Genomic DNA, 19,586 nt, shown 5'->3' with positions numbered 1-19,586 from the left:
AATTTTTGGTGGATACGTTCTTTAAAATTGATCGTGTTCGAGTTCTATAAAAAATTTACAAATGTAAAACTTGGTGTAAATTTTACAATCGATATTGAATCTTTTAAATTATTCTTTTATAACAAAATTGTGAAAATTCTGCCATCAAAATTGGATAGAAATGAATAAACTCCATTTGTGATTTCTCAATATGGTTACACAAGAAACGAAAATCGCCTTCAAAGTAATTCTTTTCATCTCAAGTAAATTTTACCTGTAACATTATTAAAAATTTAAGACGAGTGGTTCTAGAAAGCTAAAATGCATATTTACTACAAAATTTAATATAAAGATAATGCTTTTATTAATTGTTTACATTACTAGGTAGTGTACGCTCTACTATGGTTATTTTTTACAAGTTATTATTTTTGGGGTGCACAAGAAGTAACTGTAACAACTCCGATTGATGAATCTGGCTGGGTACCAGATGGAGCATTTGCATGTGAAATTATGCAAACTGGAGCACAGCCTGAAGAGCAAAGCGCTTAATATTATTAAACTTGCATAAAGAAATTAACTGTAATAAATTTTAATTATCTGTCTCTGATACAATAAATGGTGCCAAATAAATGTGAACAATTGAGTAAAAATGTTTATTTACAACTAAGTATGGAACTAATGAGGAACTCTAGTTATCATAAACATTAGTTTATTCATTCTTTTAAAAAATGAGACTTCAATGACATTTGCAAAAAACATTCATCTACAATAATTAGACCATTTTCAATAATAACTCTATACATACATACGTATCATGCTCTGATCATAGTAAACTATCTACAGAGCTAAGAAGTTGCTATCACAAATTCTTCATATAAATTTAAAACAGATATTAAATTAAGATGTATATGTTTGTTTAAATTTATATCTTTTTAGTAAGTTACCCATGTAAGTAACTTGATACAAATAGATTTCTGTCAGTTTTCACAAACAGATAAGTAATATACATTTTTAAAAAATCAATTATTAAATTTAAAGAATAAAATCAAACGTAATTATGATTTTATTGTTTTGCTTTCTGAAGCATCATCGTTTGAATCTTTGGTAGCCTCCTGATCATTTTGTAATTGTGCTTGCCACATGGAATGGTACTTTCCATTATAAGAAATCAATTCTTCATGTTTGCCTCTTTCTACGATTTCTCCATCTTGTAAAACAAGAATTTGGTCGGCATGTATTATCGTAGATAATCTGTGTGCTATGATGATAGTCGTTCGATTAGCACAAACTTTGTTTAACGCTGCTTGAATGTTACGTTCTGTTTGCGTATCAAGTGCACTTGTTGCTTCATCTAAAAGTACAATCGCTGGTTCTTTCAGTATCGTACGCGCGATAGCAACGCGTTGTTTTTCTCCGCCACTTAAACGGAGACCTCTTTCACCGACCTATGCATAAACCAAATAAAATAAGTATGAAGAGACATCAACAGAATAATTTTATTATTAAACTCATACCTGTGTATCATAACCATTTGGAAATGAAAGAATTCTCTCATGAATGTCCGCGTTTCGAGCTGCTGATATTACATCTGCATCTATAGCTTCAATATGTCCATACTGAATATTGTACTTTATGGTATTATTAAATAATACTGTATCTTGAGGTACAACACCTATAGCTCGTCTCACGGAATCCTGAGTGACGGTTTTAATATTTTGTCCGTCAATCAAAATTGCACCCTGCTCCACATCATAAAATCTGAATAATAGTCGTATAATAGTAGATTTTCCCGCTCCAGATGGTCCAACCAATGCAACAGTCTTTCCTGCTGGCACGACGAAGCTAACATTTTTTAATATAATTTTTTCAGGTGTGTAACTAAATGTCACATTCAAAAATTCTAGTAAGCCACGTTTTACTATTAATGGACCAGCGCCTGGAGCATCAATAATTTCTTGATCTTCTCTCAGAAGATCAAACATATTTTCCATGTCAACAAAATTTTTTTGTATTGCGCTGTATTTAAAATAAAGAAATATAATTATTTTAAAATAGGTAATATAATTTGACGCTTAAGTAATACTGGCATAAATACTGACCGATAATATGTTCCAAACCAGTTTAGTGGCACGTAAAGCTGAATGATATAACTCGCAAATAAAACATAGTCACCAATGGTTAAACCTTGTTTGGTTATAACCTATAATCATAAGTTAATTATATGTATTTGTTAAATATTTAAATTTGAAACAATTGGAATATCTTTTTGTACTAACCATATGTAAGCAAAGTAAAGAACCAGCAAGCAAACCGCTGCAAACAATTATATTTTGTAAAGTATTTAAAATATTTAATGTTATCATTGATTTCCATTCTGCAGCTTGGAATTCCAATATTGCTTTTCTATAACTATCGACTTCATATGATTCTGCCCCATAATATTTAACAGTTTCAAAATTAAGTAAACTGTCTACACTTCGTGCTTTTTGAGCATTATCTGCTAAGTTCATGCGTCTCTGGAACTTAGTACGCCACTCAGTAACCAAGATTGTAGCAGCTAATGTACAAAAATATTGAAATTTAATAAAAATTCTATGATTTTAATAATGGATACAGAAGTGTTAAAGATGTAGTATTTGCCTATATAAAGACTCATAGTCAGAAATACAATTAAGCCAAACCACTTGTTGTAAGCAACAACAAAGAATGCAACAGCTACAATGATATCAACAATTGTTGGAACAATTGAAAACAAGATGTAATTGAGAAGATTGTTTACAGAGTCTGTCCCGCGATCCATAACTCTTAAGACTTCTCCAGTTTTTCTTCCTAGATGCCAACGTAAACTTAAGCTGTGTAAGTGTCTAAAAAAACGTTTAAATATAAAGATTAAATGTAAAAGTATAAAAGATTCTACGAAAAAAGATTATTTACCTAAACAATTCTACTTCAATTTCTCGAGTTGTATACTGTTGTATACGAATCCACAGAAATGACCTAAGATTATTTAGTAACCCCATACCACCCGTACCGCCACCTTGTAAGAATTTGAATGCTACATATATTAATATAAGATCCCACCTGTTATGAAAGTTAAACATTTTATGAAATACACCTATTTATTTATTTTTGTAAGATCTTAATGAAAACTTTGTATACCTAAATAATACAGGAATGTCAGTGACACTATCCACAATTTTTTTATTATAAATTGGAACATATAAGTTAATTAAACGTCCCAACATAAGTAGTCCGAAACAAAAAGTAACACGGAGTTGGAGCATGAAAGATTTTGGCCATAAAAATGGTATCAAAGTTTTTATCTTATACCATGCATTCTTCCACGTAGAACTGGTATCCTCAGGTCTCTGAAAATATTGTCAAAGCTATATTATCATGAAACACAAAATTTAATAAATAATTAATGTTAACAGATAACTATTTATATATTGATATAACAAATTTCATTTTCTTTATATATTCAAAGCTTTTATTTCATCCAATAGTGATTACAAAACCTTTTTTCAATTAAATTCAAATTATCCACTAAGAATATATTTCAATGACTTACACCTTGATAATATCTTGACCGTGGAGTTGGATCATTATTTAAAGTATGATATTCAGAATCTGTATTGCCAGTTATTCCTGGAGCTTTGAGACCTAGAGCAAAGATAATAAGGTTGCTAACATAACGTAGAATGAACAGTGCCATCTCAATCTGGTCTGTTAATCTGTAAATAGCACACACATACATAAGAACCATCTCACCAGATATAATATACAAATATAGATAGTTCCTTAATCATGTGAGTATTTAGAAAGCTTATTATTATTATTATTCTAAAACTTACGTGTTTAAATGAAACCACCATTCAACATTACCAATATTAACAAACACAACATTTTCTGCAACAAATGCTAAAGTCCAAAAACCCAATAATACAAGTCCATGTCCTTGTGGTGGCACACTTGGTAACAGTTTATGCCTTTCTACCTTTAGTATGTATATTGAATATGGATACACAATTATTGTTAATACTGTTGTGAGAATCTAAAAATTAAAATTCATTATATTCTAGAATTAAAGAATATTATTAAGAATAAAAATTGAACATAATCTGTTACCATGTAACCATATATTTTATTGTCATTCAAAACTGTTCCTTGTAGAATTATTCTTGCTACACTAAGTATTGGAACAAAATAAAGGAAGAATTTTTGAACATTGTACAATTTATTTCTAGGTAATAAAGTTGCAGCAGTTTCCGTCCCATATTTCCGATACATCCAAAGTTGAATTGTACCAAAAATTAATAAATATGAAGAAATAATTGCAATACTGATAGTGTCCATGAAGCATTTGGACATTCCATGGTCCACCCAAATATTGGAAAAGGTAATATTTGGAGGACAGTAAGTCATCGTAGTATTCATCTTTGACTCTTTCAAACTTAAATTTGCCACTCTTCTAGAAGGTCATAAAAGTAACCCTTTAACGGTAATGTTTGTTATTATATTACAAGTTTACACTATTAATCACCGTATTATTTAATCCATTCACAATTATTTTAATTCATTGTAACTTCTAGTTTATTGATAACATCTGAAAAAGTATATAAGATACATTATATGTATATTGAAAGCTTATATTTAGATAAAATACTGTATCATAATGAGATTATATAAGTTTTATTATGTTTAGAGTTACAAAATTCTAAATACCACTAGATACTCAAATGCCACATAAAATTTATATATTTTTATATAGTTTTACAAATTAACATTGACATTAACTAAAATATATCATAATCAAAAATATCATACTTATAAACATAAGATAAATCATAACATCATATTTTTATAATATAAATTAATTTCATATTACATCATTTCGCATTAACGAATAATTACAAAAAAAGGTGCAACAGTAAACAATTTTTTCTAGAAATTTATGATGTCATTCTATTTCAATATAAAACGTGAAATAATTAAACTATTTACCTTTTTTTTCTAAACACATTTGCTTCGTCACGATAAACCTGTAATCGAATTAATGTTTTGTAAGACTGAAGATGCAAATATTTTTCTAAAACGACCTAACCTAATATATATAGTCGTAGAGTTTAATGAATCCACTTACAATAATATTGTTACATGAGGATAAGACATCGATTTCAAGAAATAAGAAATCTTTTTACAGACATTTATAAATTATTTTCTCTAAATTAAAGAAATTTACATTATATCCGACGTTAGAGTAGAGAAATGCACTTCTACATGTCACTTCAATTTAATGTATATATGTATATTTAAAAACACATGACATGACTAAGTAGTTATGTCTATACTTCTTGAGTATATGATATATAACTACGTTTTTATAAGAAAATTTTGAAAATACGAGGTGTTTTTTTATTACTTTTACCATATTGTATGCACATTTTTTAACCAATCTGCTATATAGTGAGTAATGACTTACATAAAGTATATTTTTTGTACTAACCTAAAAGTTATATGAACATAACCTAAAACAAATATACATACAACAATTTTTATTAACTAAAATTTGACAGAAATTTATTTCGTTTATACTAATTAGTCATGGCTAAGGGTCATAAACATTTGAAACGCCTAAAGTCTGAAAAAGCAAAGGTAAAACTGAAAGCAAAGAAAACGAAACATTTACCAAAAGGATTAAATGTCACAGATCCTTCATTTAAAGTTAAAAAGATAGTTATACGAGAACAGTTGAAGCAGCATGATGAGACGGACATACTTAGCAAGAGGAAGCTTAATATTAAGGTATTATTCTGTATTTATAATTCTATATTAAGATTCAAAATAAGAATTTGATTTTTAGGAATTATTGTCACGTTTACAACATCATAATTCAACAGTTCGACAAGATGCTGTGAAAGAATTAAAAGAAATTTTGTCAGAACATTCTTTGAAATTATTAAGTTCACAATTTGGACCACTTTTGCAAGGTGTTTGTGCGTTGTCCCTTGATAAAGAGAGAGATATTAGACGTAACTCTTTGAAAGTTTTGAGTCTAATCCTTGGACCAGTTTCTAATGATCAACTTAATCCATATTGTGATGTATTGATTTCCTATTTGAGATGTGCTATGACACATATTGATCCTTATATCAAAGAAGATGCCTTACTTTTCTTGGATGTACTTATACAAAATTGTAGCAATATACTAGCAAGAAACAGTTATAAAGTATTGCCAAATTTTTTAGATATGATTTCCAGATTGCATACAGAAATGAAACCTGGAAGACAATTAGTAACAACCTTAAATTCTAAAACTACTAATGTTAAATGGAGGATAAAAGTATTAGAAAGACTTGCTACTATGTTTAGTTCTATTGTTACCTTTTTTAAATCTCAACAGATTATCAGTCCAGGTGAAAGTGCAAAAGTTATAACTGTGAATAAAAATACTAGATATATTCCTATTTATACAAATATAAATTCTCAGAATTGTGAAGTTGATTTTGAAAGAATTGACAATGAAGGAAGAAATAACAGTAATAATACTTTAGATGCAGATGAACTTATGAGTTATATAGAATTACTCATGCCACTTATATTTGACAGCTGGATTGAAGTATGTCCAAATGAGAAAAATATTGACTACTCTGCACTTCTGATTTCTACAGAAGCATTGGAATTATTAAAAAGTACTGTAGAAATAATACAATTAATAATTGAATGTATAGATATATTATATACAGAATGTGATGTAAATATGAAATTTTGGTTCAAAAGTAATTTCCAGGATTCTTACATAAAGAATTTCGTTTCAAAATTTCCATACAATAAATTAGGTGCTACAGGATGTTTCCTTCCTTCAATAAGAAATAGAAAACGCCAACAAGATTTTGCTATAGATAATTCATATGACATTTGTTTAGGATATAACTTAGCAATTTGTCAAATTTATGTATGGTTTACATCGATACAAAGTGATGATAAAATGATGTCTAAATTAATGAAAAATTATTGCACATCTATAATTAAGTATTTAAATGGTATAGTAGAACCTATTTCTAGCGTTTTCAGTTAAGTTGATAAAACATATATTAATGCTTTTTTCGTTAATAGGGAAACTTGAAATCTGGTCTGACATAAATAATACTGTATTACCACAACTGACTAAGCTTCTGAGAACATTATTTTTAAAAGGAAGTAAAGTTTGGTACAAAAATCACCTTGATTTAAGTGAAACCTTACAATTAGTTGTAAATGCATGTTGTAATCAGTCAAAAAGGGAGATGCAGTTACAATTATTTTCTGTGATTAGCGAGATAATGTTAGATCATACTTTACATGAATTGCACAGGTAAATAATTCTACAATCTTTTTTAAACCTGTCCCTAATGTTCTTACAATAATGTCTAATTTATTATAGGGAAAGTGCATTTAAAGAATTTATCTCAACTTTGCCAAATCTATTGTTAAAGTCAAAAATACATGAAAATACAATACAAATAATAAATAAAATTGTGCTTCGTTATAGAGGTTGGATTCAAAAAGAACTTGTGGCAAATTACAAAGACATTATAGGTAAATATACTTAAAAATATTATATTTATCATTGCATATACGCTTACGAACAATGGCATTATTATTCGTATTACAGAAAACGCTAAAAAGATTGAAATTATCGGATCCGAAGACAACAAACAGTCTCGTCTTATGATATGTAATTTGTTTTACTTCTTAGATACCCAAATTTTCTACTAAGCAAAATAAATATATATTTTACATACATTTTTGTTACAAATTCCTACGAAAACTGTATTTTTCATGTTTTTAATAAATTACTAATAAATTACTATTAAAATTTCAAAAATATTATTCGACATTGAAACATTATTAGTAATATGCAATCGTTAATTTTATTAAATTATTGATAATTACTTGATAATTATTACAAACATACACTATACATGTACAACAATTACAAGCATTATTTTGAAAATGTTTGTATCGTTTTACAGCACCACTCTTAAAGTTTCGAAAATACTTCGTAATACTTACGCACATATATTAGTACTGAAAATTGTAAAATCGGGTAAAGTATTTTCAAGGTACGACTTAAACTCTAGTTACCATATTTGTATTTCGTGGTGATTCATCATCAACGAATGAGTAGTTATCAAATGCGTGCAATCCATCATTGTTTTTAGACTCTATTGTCCTATTGTTTTGTAAATTCGTTTTAGTGTCATTATTATAAGATTTCTCCTCTGGATACGTTACATTAATGATATTTTCTACGCTCGGAGTTAATGGTAAAGTTGGTAATTCTTTACTGAGCGTTGGCCAACTTAAGTTGTTCTTTAGCTCGTGTTCTATTCTTAAATATTCCTTTTTAGATTTCTCAGGTTTGTAAAATTTCGATTTGGATTTTTTCTCAATTAAATACTCTATAACAAACGTTTCAACGAAGAAACAAACTACAAAGTTCGCAAAAGCGAGTGCTAAAATAATAATCCTCCAGTCGTACGCTGGAGGCAAGAATAGTTGAAGCATATTTACTATCCAATTTGCTGGATAAACTGTGATATAAGCGCAAACGATGGTCAATAATATTATGGAAGATATAAATGCAATATTCGTGTAAATGGCTTTTCGATATGGTTTCCCACGTGAAAATATTATAGCCATCGTTATATACTGGAACATAGAAACGCAATAAACGGAATAATTCTCATAACACATATATCCAGTGTCATTGCTGTAAATGAATGGTGTAAACCATGGAAAAGTGCGAACCGCATGATAAGCGATAGTTTGAAAAATCGTCATTATCAACATATGTACAGACAAAGAGAAGATCGACGTGAAACTTAGCAAACTAGTCATAGGAGGTTTTTTTACTAACTGCTTTTCGTACGCTCGAGTTTTTCCGAAAAATGAAGCAAAGTTAACGATAAGACAGATATCGATGAACAGAAACTCCAAATCTGTCAGATCCGAGTCGATCGAGTAGAGAATAATGACAGATAAAAATTCTGTCAATGAATAGGTGACCATAAATTTGAAAATTCCAAATGACGTAACTAGTGCAGCACGACCTTCCTTTATCACCTTTGGTACGCAGGTTATATCCGGTACTTTGGATGTGAAGGGGCTCGCAACGCTAAAAACGATATTTTGCTGAATGTTACTACATAAATATTCAGAATAATTCTAGAAATTTAAGCTAACTCTCCTTGTAAATAGAAAGTTGTTTCTTGTCTCCAAGTGTATAATTAAAAAATAAACTGAGAGCAAGCGTTGGCTAAATTTTTAGAATCATTATATAGTATAAAAAATATATACATAAATTATGTATGATAAACTTGACATATATGAAAGTTAAGTCGCCCGTGGTTATTACGTAAAAAAATGATGTAATTCTTTAGCATTGAGATATTACCTAGATTCTGCTTCGGATAAAGATATGCCTGCGTGTGCGGCTCTCAGAGCACCGCAATCATTAGCACCATCTCCACACATAGCTAGGATGATTATAAAACATTTTGAAATGACTATTGTACAGGATAATGAAATTAATGTACGGTAAATGTTAAATGGCGATGCATACCCACATAATAACCAAGTTGCATTAATTCCAACACTAATTGTTGCTTCTGATCGCTGGTCATCCGGGCAAATATTGCACCACGGACGCAAATTTTTGCTATGATATCTGGATAATACTCACGCAATAATTGCCATGATTGGCCTGTTAATGCGAATCGATAATTAGTGTTGCCTATATTTCGTTCTATATCTTTCAATTCCAGTATGTTCAGTTTTTTATTATGAAGATTCTGGAAAAAAGAAATAGCCAGCTGTTCTCTTCGATCTTTCTGAATATCAATTTTGAAAATTTCCATTGGAATTTAAGGAATTTACCAATTTTGAAGACATTTCTTGAGCATTGAAATAAATCTCAGGCTGTGATTTATTTTCTTCCATAACTACCGTCACATCTATCACAGATTCTTGCGGCGACAAAATGCCACATTCTTTTGCAACGCTCACTGCAGTCTGAATGTTATCTCCTGTGAATGTGAAAAGTGAGCGAGTCATTTTGCTATCCAACAACTAATACTAATATGTTGAAATGCCATCGTACGGAAATTGCTAAACTCTAATTACCTGTAATCATTAAAACATGTATGTTAGCTGTTCTTAGCTCCTTGATCACTGGTATAGTTGGTGCCTTCAACCTGTTTTCCATAATAACTAAGCCTAGAAATTCAAGGTTCTGTTCGACCGCATCTCGAGGCAATTTCATTATCTGTGCAGGATAGAGGAAATTTAATCGAAAATCTAATTGAATATAGAAAATTGGAAGTTTATAAAAAGAAATATCAAGTTGATTATTTTTACCTTATTACTATTTTCGGGTAATTTCGTTTGTCCCATAGCTATCACTCGATAACCCTGTTCTGTGTAACGTTTTAAACAGATCATTATATCTTTCGGTATGGTTTCGGGTTTGCTTAAACTAAGTATCATCTCGGGTGATCCTTTCGTGTAAGCTTTGTACGTATCGGAACCCAGTACGCGTACTATCACAGACATTCGTTGGAGAGAGCTCGAGAATTGATATTGTTGCACTATTCCAATTTCCGATATTTCATTCATATTTTGCGTGAAACTATTGTTTTTTGGCGGTTTCACGATTGTTGGTGCTACGAGATCGTATTTATTTGAATGTTCGTTATTGAACTCTTCTAATATCCATCCGGTACTTTCGAACATCTAAAGCAATAATTAATCTAAATCAATAATTAATCATTCCTTTTTTCAATGATACTTCGATTCAAGGATGATTTCTGTATAATTGTAATTTATTATAGTAGATTACCTTAACGTCTAAAGGATCTCCGCAGAGTGTACCATTTATTAATGTTAAGCTATGACAAACTAACATTCCTTCAAAGAGAAGATGATTGTTTAATTTGGGAATAGATCTTTCTGCTTCACCGAGAACACCATTCGTACAAGGCACAATGCCCCACATATCTAAACCATCTTCTGTTAAAGTACCAGTCTGTACATAGAAATATACAAAAGATAATTAACTAATATTATATAATATTCTCAGATTTAATATTATATATGTTATGTAGACTACATTCTTCTAACCTTATCGAAACAGATGCAATTTATACTGCCAGATACGTTAATAACTCTATTACTAATACAGTATATTTGTGCTCGTTTCAATCGTACTTGAGCGTATAGCTTTCCTACGGTCATTGCTGCAGGTAATGCTGGTGGAATTACTATTGTTATTATATCTAAAGCTTTTATCACTATATCTCCCGCTGTGATTCCCCTGGAAGCCTAGAGAAAAGAATATTTGTGTAATATTTTATTGAAGAAATGCATTAAGCTTTTATTCTTGGAAATGAAAATATAAAATGTACCTTGGTTACAATAGTGTAAATGAAACCGCATGTTGCGATAAGTGCTAGTATGCCAATAAACTTGTAAGAATCTTGATCGAACTTAAAATCTGCAGGGGGTGGGTACAAGATAGCAGCGACCAAAGAACCCTTATTCGTATGGAATCCTGTTCGAATAACTCGAGCTAGAACTGGTTGGTCGTTGTAACTTCTAGTGACGAATGCGAATTAACAGTTAAAAATAGTTTACAATTTACAACGTATGCAATTATGCACAGTTCGAACAAGGTATTACCTTGTTTGGATAATAGTGGTGCCGCTATACATCGTATGATGAGAGCATTCTTTAGAATCGTACAAAACGTGACGCGATGGTAATGGGGTTTTCGTTACGGGTACAGATTCCCCTAAAATTTTATTCAGTAAGTGAAAACTAATTAATGCAGTAATCCACAAGAGTATTCGAACACTTGTAGAAACTCTTTACGAATATTATTATCTGTGTTAATACGAAAAATTTTGAAAACTACAATGAGACTATCATGATTGTATTGATAAAATTTGAAACAAATGTGTATTTAATACAAGTTTTATATAATACAAATAATATGTAAATAAAAATGTTTTAGGTAGGTGCTCAAAAAATTTCGTGAAACATTTACAATTAGTTACAATTAGTTTATGACTAATCATACCAGTCAGCATCGATTCGTTTAAAATGCATTGTCCTGTTAAAAGTACCGCATCGCAAACGACAGTGGCCTGATGCTTGGGTAGTTCTATGATATCACCTGGTACTAAATCACTGCTCGGTATATTTTCTGTCACTTTAGAGTTCCTGTACACGCGAACTGTTTCCGTGGATGTGACTGTACCGTGAAGATTGATTTGATTCTGCAAAACGTTTCTCGTTTCAACATGAATATAGGATTCAAAGAGGTCTATGGAAAATTTACATTTACGCTTTGGGCTTTAGACATTTATAAATGGACTCTGGATTGCTGTAAAATTTCTAAGAAGAAATTACCTTACATACACTGTTCCAGTACATATTACAGAATAAATATAGCGAGGTTGTAAGAACTAGGAAACAAATAACTAGGAAAGGCCTTCAGTTTAATTATTCAGGAACAGATCTAAACTAGTCTTTTCTACGCATTAGCCTAATCTAGATTAGTAAAATATAACGTTATAAAAATTAGACTTTTAATAAAGCTAACAAGCTTCCCGGTTAACTTTACTCCAAAATAAAATTCTTTTACGACGTTTTACTTAAATAATGCCCGTTTCAGAACGCAATAAGGTTTTAGAATAGCGTTTTTACCTTACGAGTTTGTATTATAGAGCTGATAATTCCAAACAATGACATACATATGATTGCTGCGGTATAGTATAAATAGCCTTCTGTAAACCACACACACAGAGTAAATACTTGAAAAATGTAAAATGGATTCAAGACTTCTAACAATAGTAATACGCCTATATTTTGCACAGGAACGCCGATTTCATTGCTTCCGTATACGATCCGTCTATAAAATGAGAAGAGATATCAGAATAATAATCATTAATTTCGAATAATACTCTGAATGTTAAATAAAAAATGAATGTAATGAATTAAATTAAAAATGAATGTAATACGGCGTTTTATTTGTTGGAGTAATTGCTTAATTATTCTGAATCTTTTAAAATCATGATGTGAATGCATAAATTATCACTTATTAGATTACTTTATCACTACCTAAGGCATTGTTCTTCCTTAGAGAGTCCATGATTATTATTAAGATTAAGATCCGAACACAGTGTGTACTTGTCTAGGCCTACCAATCTAGAAAATGTATTTTGTGTAACGTCCCAGATGTAACATTGCTTTTTACACCAGAAAGCTCTGACCTCGTACATTTCACACTGTGTGCCATTCTCTAAATTAATCTTCAACTTTTTACACCTGATTTTCTCCACGAACTCCTCATCATTGCTACCCAAATCTCTGAATAAATCCCGGGTACTAATAAAAAAGAAAATCTATTTGAATCTGTGAAGATTATATTGACAGGAAGTTCAGAACTGAACCAACCTGATATTCTTTGCCGAGATAGTCTTCACATCCTTCACGAAATATGATTTATATTTTCCTTGATAGTTATCCTAGATACGAAATTATATCCATAACTATTAATTAAATAATTTATGTTAATCCGAAAGATTAGTTTCTTCGTGGATATTTTAAATAAATATGTTTTGAAGGATGAAATGGTCGAAATTTTGAATATTCGATACGATTGATATCTATATTTTTAAAAATTGATAAAAAATTTCTAATGACGCATAGTTCAAGATTCTTACAGTTATAAGCAATTTCGTGGCACAACTCAAAGAACATTTGTTGTGAGTAGCATAGAGATGTAATTGGGGATACCAGTGGAACAAGAGTCTGATCCACCCGATGGTTAATACGTAAGAAACATAAGTCAGGATACTTTTTGATCTGCTCTTTTCGAATCCATAAACACGCTAAAAGTAACATATCAAGTTTAATCAAGATATCTGTGAAATTGTACTATAGAATAAATTATTGTAGATACTCACCATGTCTTCATCCTGACCAGTATGAATCTTCTGCCACTGCACTCTCGATGTTTGGTCATCCTTTATCCCTAAACAAAGAAAATCATAAAAATACAATGATTTCGCTTTTATTTTAAATGTTAGACCGTGAAATATTTCTCGACATTCGATACACATAATGTGTATTAATGAGAGAAATTTTTCGAATAAAACTGCTATTATATGTTTTGTGGAAGATTACGTAACAGATAACTTTCATTGGAGACATTTTTCTCTTATATTTTTACTTCCGCAAATATCCAAGGTGACAACTTTTATTGAACCACCTTATACATGTGTACGAATACTTCAGTGAAAGTTTTTGCTTCTGATAATTATACACTATGCAACATTAGTGACCTACACTACGTATTAAACATGTAATTAAATCGTGCAGTTTATCGATACATATCATTTTTTATATAATTCCTTTTGTTCTGGCAATAATAATCGAATCGATATCAATTAATAGCAAGTTACTTGTAGTTGTAAAAATGTCGGTCTTTTCCTTTTTTTTTTTTAGATTTAATGGTAGAACTCAAGTGCAGATTTCTGACGTCTTACGTTATCGTTGCGATGAATCAAAGCTGTTCGCGCGAATCACTCGAAGGAAACGTTTTCCCGTTAGAAACGATAATTCCTTGGCAAACACTATCCGGTTATGTCGCGATAGTGTTCGCTCGTTATCAGGTCATCAGACGTGATTTCGTCTTAGATAAAAAAATATATATTTATAAGGATTCTGCGGAAATTTGTCATTAGCGATAACTGAGGAACGTGCAACAGCGAATCTTCTTATCGCTCGCAAATAAAAACTCTTTGGTTATACGTATTTGAAGGTTCGCGAATCTCGGTTGTTGACGTTATTGTCAGTTCGAAAGATTAGCGAACACGTGGATTGATGCCGTTTACAAACAATTGCTTATTTTATCAATGTATCATTGTTTTATTTACTTTTTTATTTTATCATTAAAATAATATTTTATTTGCTTCAATATCTCCTTCCGTTTCAGGATGTGTTTACTTTCAGTAACTGAGTTGTAGATGTTTATGAAATATGCAAATTTACTTTTTTATGAACATAGAAGTGAAAGAAGTGAAATCTACGCAGAGATTTGTTTCATCCGCTAAATATCATAACCAGTAGTATGCTCTGAATATTGTATATATTCTTGAGTAATAATTCCTTGAATTTCCTACAGATACATAAGTAAATCTGCAATCTATATAGTTTAATTTCTTCTTTATTTGATAAAATATGTAGATCTCTAAATTGATGGCGGTATCTTAGAAATTCTTGTCATAACTATTTTGAAACAATATCTTCGATTCGACCTTTCCATCCAGAATTTATACGTGAGAAGACTAAAAAATCAATAGCAGCAGAAATATAATCAGAAGATGTTTTTGAATATACGTCACACATGACTCACCATTGGATGTTGTCATAACTTTAAACTTTTGCTGCTGATGGTCCTTTCGAGTTCTCAAGTTCTTTTCTTAAACTTGAGACGCCGTCAAATACGGATTTCCGCTTGTACAAGCCGCAGCTAGAATAAAATGTAAAATTTTCACATAAATGAAGAGAATTTTCTATTGGATAATTTTAGAAAATCAATGATCCTTCGCATGTAAATAAATGATCAGATGCAAAAGAGATGAAAAGATCGTGTTTAAATGATCGTGTTAGACCTAATTGTAAATGAAGAACAGATGACCATGTTCCTTGCGAGGAATTAAACGGCGTACGGAAGGAATACTAATGCGGTTATTTCGTGAAAGAAGACACTGCCAGAACAGATAGGTAGGTCAAATAGGTAGTTCGACACTGAACATGATTACAGTGACCGTGCACTTGAATTACCACATAATAAGTTGTTGGCGAGTCAAGTGGCGAAATTACAGCCAGCCACGTGTACTGACTAATCTATGCAATCTTATTCAAGTTTTCGATCAAATACAACCAAATGCTAGTGGAACAACAAGACAATTTGAATGTCCATCTACGTACACCGGTGAACAGACCAATTAAATTATTCTACCTTTTACTTTTCTATTGTTAGCAAGACAGTTTCTTTCTTCACACTGCCTTCATCGTTATTTTTAACACTGAGTCGACAAATTAAAAAACGTATAATATCATACTACAAGGATAAATATGTTTTTGCAAAAAGTACACTCTGCGCATAAATGATTCTAATGCAACGATAATTCGATTTTGAGTAGCATAGAATTTCTACATAATCTTCAGAGAGTCTATGTCATAAAGACGAATGATCCATCATTTATTAAACTATCGTACAATTATCTGTTATTAAAGAAAAAAGAATTGAAATATTCATTCAAAGGATTAACAGACTATGAATGAGTAATGGTAAAAAAATTTTTGAAACAACTTTTATGCACAGAACTGTTCTCTAAAGACTTATCCTTCTTTTGATTGACGTTTATCTCAAAAGAACAAGAAGCATACAAGCGATCTAATCTGGCTCTTACTGCATAAATTGAAGTTCTTAGCATGTTCAGTCTCGCCACCTTTCATTTCCTCATTTCTGATTTAAGATCTCCGTAGACCTTGCAGAACTCTTTTTTTTGTCCAGCTCCTTCGATCAATGACGATATAAACGTGTTCGTAGTTCACCTTTTCGTATCAAATTCACAATCAGTATAAATTACTTCGTATAAATTTCACAATCAGTAATATCAAACAGAGTTGTGGACATTTTTTCAACAACTGTCCAAGGTTTGATTGTATCGGAAATCAAATTGCGATACATTGGAAAGCTGCATCATGGACATATATTTTTTTCTCTGTGATATCATTCTAGTATGAACCGGTTGAAGAATAAGATAAAATAGGATTGCAAGCACGTGTCCTGTTATTTCACTGTTATCGTACAATAATCATGCTGGCTAAAGTATTCTTAGATGATTAGTTCTTTTATTTACCATCTGTTACACACGCGTTCATAGTATGTTATTCATTCATCGTAGAAAAAGATTCTAAGGTGTAGGCTGTCGCAATATCTTCCGCTTGAATTGTCATTTTTAACATAAAATGACGACTAATAACGATAATTTGTTTTTGTATTCTAACGTCATTCAGATCTTGATATAATAGAGAAATAATTACGATCCTGACTTATACGTGAACGCATTTTTATTTAATGGAATTCTACGTATACTAATAGCTCTAATTAACTCGATAAACTTCATCTGACTTCGTAGTAAAAATTGTATAGAACGGTGAACATTACTTTTAAGTCACAATTCGTGTTAGTTCTGTATCAGAGTTTTCCAAGTTTCTATCAACGGATTAAAACTTCAACTGCAAGAACAGCCGAAAATATCTGCAACATATTTCAGGCGTATTAAAATTTACTATGACAAAGGTAATACATTTATGATAATTTCAAGAACTTCTAATATAGAACAATATATTGCCGACATTTTGTCAAATAAAAGATACTGTTAATATATTGACTTAGAAAAAGACAAAAGAACGCAAAGCTTATATGTAATAGAACAATTGATATGTAATAGAACAATTCTTCAAAAAAAAAAAGACAATTTGTATATTTGAATACGGTATGTAAGTACTTTCTTCAACATTCTATTGTAGTAAGTAAGTGTATTATAGTTAAATAGTTCTTTCGACGTTTAATTACAAGAAACCCAATAATTTATCGACTTTATTTTTTCATTTTATAAAGAAGTTATAAAAAAAATTAATTTACTCATTACTCTGAATGAAATTTATGCTAGGGCGCAATGTATAGGCATTGACAAATGAGTGTAAAGATAATAATTTGTTTTTTATGTATGTATGTTGAAGTACATTCTAGCGATAACAAAAGTAATACGTTTAGACCTAATTTATCAGTAATCAGTACATAAATTCCAAGGTAAAGGAGACATAGTAGTATTGTGGAAATATGATATTTGTATCGCTATTACTCCATACTATGTATAAACATTATTGTTTATACATAGTTGCATGGAGCCGATAACGGCAATGCAATGTCCATTTTATTGTGAAATGCGTGTCACGAAAGGCTTTTATGCGAACGGTGTTATTTACCATGTCATTAGAAATGCAACTCGCGCTTCTATACTTTTAGGTACAAGTCATTGCATAATGCAATACCCGCAACTTTAGTAACTCGTTCTTTCGCAAAGATCAGTGATCTGTGAATGAGAAATGGAAAAGAGAAACAAAAATTGATGTCTCATAGAAAAATTCGCGATTGCGTGTATCATTTATAAAAAGCTACTTTTCCTTTTCATTCGTGCTGATTTAAATGTTCAAACTCTACTGATTGATGAATTAAACTGTTACTTTCACTATGGTTGCTTGTTTCCAGTTCATTTTTATCAATGACTAGAATAAATCGGCGAATGTATGTATATCGTTACATTATTTGGAACAATCGGAAATTATATTTTGATGGTAAAATTAATCAAGATTCTATAAAACAAAAACAAATGAAAGATTAGTTTGTAAAATGTGATGGTACAATTAAATAGTTGGCGATAAATAAATAGATACTAAAAAATATTTTTACTTACTGATTTGCTTACCGAAATAAGTACAAAATTGTGTGCAGTTTACGTTATAAAGAGAATACAAGAAATAGTCTTCTATTCTTCATTTATTATCGAAGAAAGCAATTATCGCAACATAAGTTGATAAATAATATCGCAAATTTGATGTTGTTTATGCTATAGTGAATACACCCTGGAATGAGTGCTGAAAACGTATGAAATATTTACAGTGGCTACAAAAAGAATTTGTACATATTCTTATTTTGCAATGAAGTATATTGTCATCAGCATCTATACATTCTTTATTCATAATGTTAATTTTTTGTAATCGCATGAAAGTACTATTACAGGATACGAAATTTATCATACTTGATTAATATGTGAGTATTACAGCAAATGCAATAATGTGCAAATAGCTTTTGTAGCTGTTGTATAAATAGAAGAAACATACTCGAATTTTTAGTAATCCTTCCCTTGGTCCAATCCCTTTATTTTCACGGGGACGTAGTCCAAGGCTTGTGCACGAGTACGTGCATTCCCAACGAACTTTTAATCGAGCAATTTTCACCGCTACTATATCTTCACAAGAAACGCGAAAGATTTACAAGTAAAGTTCTTGGCTGTAATTTTTGCTCGCTTTTGTGTTCAATATTACCGATACTAAATCGTAAACTCACTATGATTACGACTTATCAATGCACGTGATAAAGACCGAGGAAAATTTTACTTCTTTACTTCAAGGATCATTAAAAGGAAATATTGAAGTCAAAATCAACAATGATATATATCGAATCGTGTATGGTATCAATATATCGAATTATAGTAGGAAATGTCACAAGGTCGACGTTTTAATCGTGATCGAATCAAAAATCGATAATGTACACTTTACGAAGATCGATCGGGAATATCAAACGTTTTGTTAAAATGGTTTCGTGATAGTACAAGAAAATTCTAGATAGATTCAATCAATCGAAGTGACCTATCATTTCAACGAATGCACCACTACCTGTTTCGCGCCACGCACCCGGCTAT

At 30.7% G+C, this 19,586-nt stretch overlaps 3 protein-coding genes and 1 long non-coding RNA gene across 8 annotated transcripts; 2 read left to right on the top strand and 2 right to left on the bottom strand.

Moving 5' to 3' along the window:
- Positions 1 to 76: 76 nt before the first annotated feature.
- LOC126873278 (uncharacterized) lies at positions 77 to 618 on the top strand. Its single transcript, XR_007692354.1, has 2 exons — positions 77 to 223; positions 364 to 618. It is a non-coding gene; the product is annotated as an uncharacterized LOC126873278 (long non-coding RNA).
- Positions 619 to 671: 53 nt separating this feature from the next.
- Positions 672 to 5,283, bottom strand: LOC126873270 (ATP-binding cassette sub-family B member 6). Of its 3 annotated transcripts, XM_050633978.1 has the most exons (13): positions 5,123 to 5,283; positions 4,984 to 5,021; positions 4,523 to 4,585; positions 4,108 to 4,450; positions 3,834 to 4,033; positions 3,551 to 3,713; positions 3,139 to 3,347; positions 2,914 to 3,060; positions 2,620 to 2,843; positions 2,256 to 2,536; positions 2,079 to 2,179; positions 1,494 to 1,995; positions 672 to 1,424 (listed from the first exon to the last, which is right to left on the bottom strand). In XM_050633978.1, exons 4-13 carry the CDS (start codon positions 4,414 to 4,416, stop codon positions 1,035 to 1,037), a joined length of 2,526 nt encoding a protein of 841 aa, XP_050489935.1. In that variant the 5' UTR covers positions 4,417 to 4,450; positions 4,523 to 4,585; positions 4,984 to 5,021; positions 5,123 to 5,283; the 3' UTR covers positions 672 to 1,034. The 3 variants fall into 3 exon arrangements, with proteins under 3 accessions (XP_050489935.1, XP_050489936.1, XP_050489934.1); XM_050633979.1 differs by lacking the exon at positions 4,523 to 4,585; XM_050633977.1 differs by having other exon boundaries at positions 4,108 to 4,585; positions 5,123 to 5,282.
- A 17-nt stretch (positions 5,284 to 5,300) lies between these two features.
- On the top strand, positions 5,301 to 7,762 carry LOC126873272 (testis-expressed protein 10). 2 transcript variants are annotated; one of them, XM_050633981.1, is made up of 6 exons: positions 5,301 to 5,445; positions 5,556 to 5,784; positions 5,843 to 7,022; positions 7,096 to 7,333; positions 7,403 to 7,557; positions 7,634 to 7,762. In XM_050633981.1, the coding sequence occupies exons 2-6, from the start codon at positions 5,584 to 5,586 to the stop codon at positions 7,735 to 7,737; spliced, it is 1,878 nt and encodes a 625-aa protein (XP_050489938.1). In that variant the 5' UTR covers positions 5,301 to 5,445; positions 5,556 to 5,583; the 3' UTR covers positions 7,738 to 7,762. The 2 variants fall into 2 exon arrangements, with proteins under 2 accessions (XP_050489938.1, XP_050489939.1); XM_050633982.1 differs by having other exon boundaries at positions 5,304 to 5,445; positions 5,582 to 5,784.
- On the bottom strand, positions 7,563 to 19,571 carry LOC126873265 (polyamine-transporting ATPase 13A3-like). 2 transcript variants are annotated; one of them, XM_050633969.1, is made up of 19 exons: positions 19,006 to 19,571; positions 17,267 to 17,359; positions 15,443 to 15,559; positions 13,992 to 14,059; positions 13,749 to 13,916; positions 13,480 to 13,550; positions 13,144 to 13,410; positions 12,730 to 12,934; positions 12,101 to 12,299; positions 11,701 to 11,812; positions 11,427 to 11,616; positions 11,143 to 11,343; positions 10,862 to 11,047; positions 10,381 to 10,755; positions 10,147 to 10,288; positions 9,901 to 10,049; positions 9,587 to 9,815; positions 9,419 to 9,500; positions 7,563 to 9,139 (listed from the first exon to the last, which is right to left on the bottom strand). In XM_050633969.1, exons 3-19 carry the CDS (start codon positions 15,456 to 15,458, stop codon positions 8,092 to 8,094), a joined length of 3,708 nt encoding a protein of 1,235 aa, XP_050489926.1. In that variant the 5' UTR covers positions 15,459 to 15,559; positions 17,267 to 17,359; positions 19,006 to 19,571; the 3' UTR covers positions 7,563 to 8,091. The 2 variants fall into 2 exon arrangements, with proteins under 2 accessions (XP_050489926.1, XP_050489925.1); XM_050633968.1 differs by lacking the exon at positions 17,267 to 17,359.
- Between the last annotated feature and the right edge of the window lie 15 nt (positions 19,572 to 19,586).

The sequence above is a fragment of the Bombus huntii genome, chromosome 14 (genome assembly GCF_024542735.1).
Source record: "Bombus huntii isolate Logan2020A chromosome 14, iyBomHunt1.1, whole genome shotgun sequence".
NCBI classification, from domain to species: domain Eukaryota; kingdom Metazoa; phylum Arthropoda; class Insecta; order Hymenoptera; family Apidae; genus Bombus; species Bombus huntii.
Note: the sequence above shows the minus strand (reverse complement) of the source record. Positions and strands in the feature narration are given on the sequence as shown.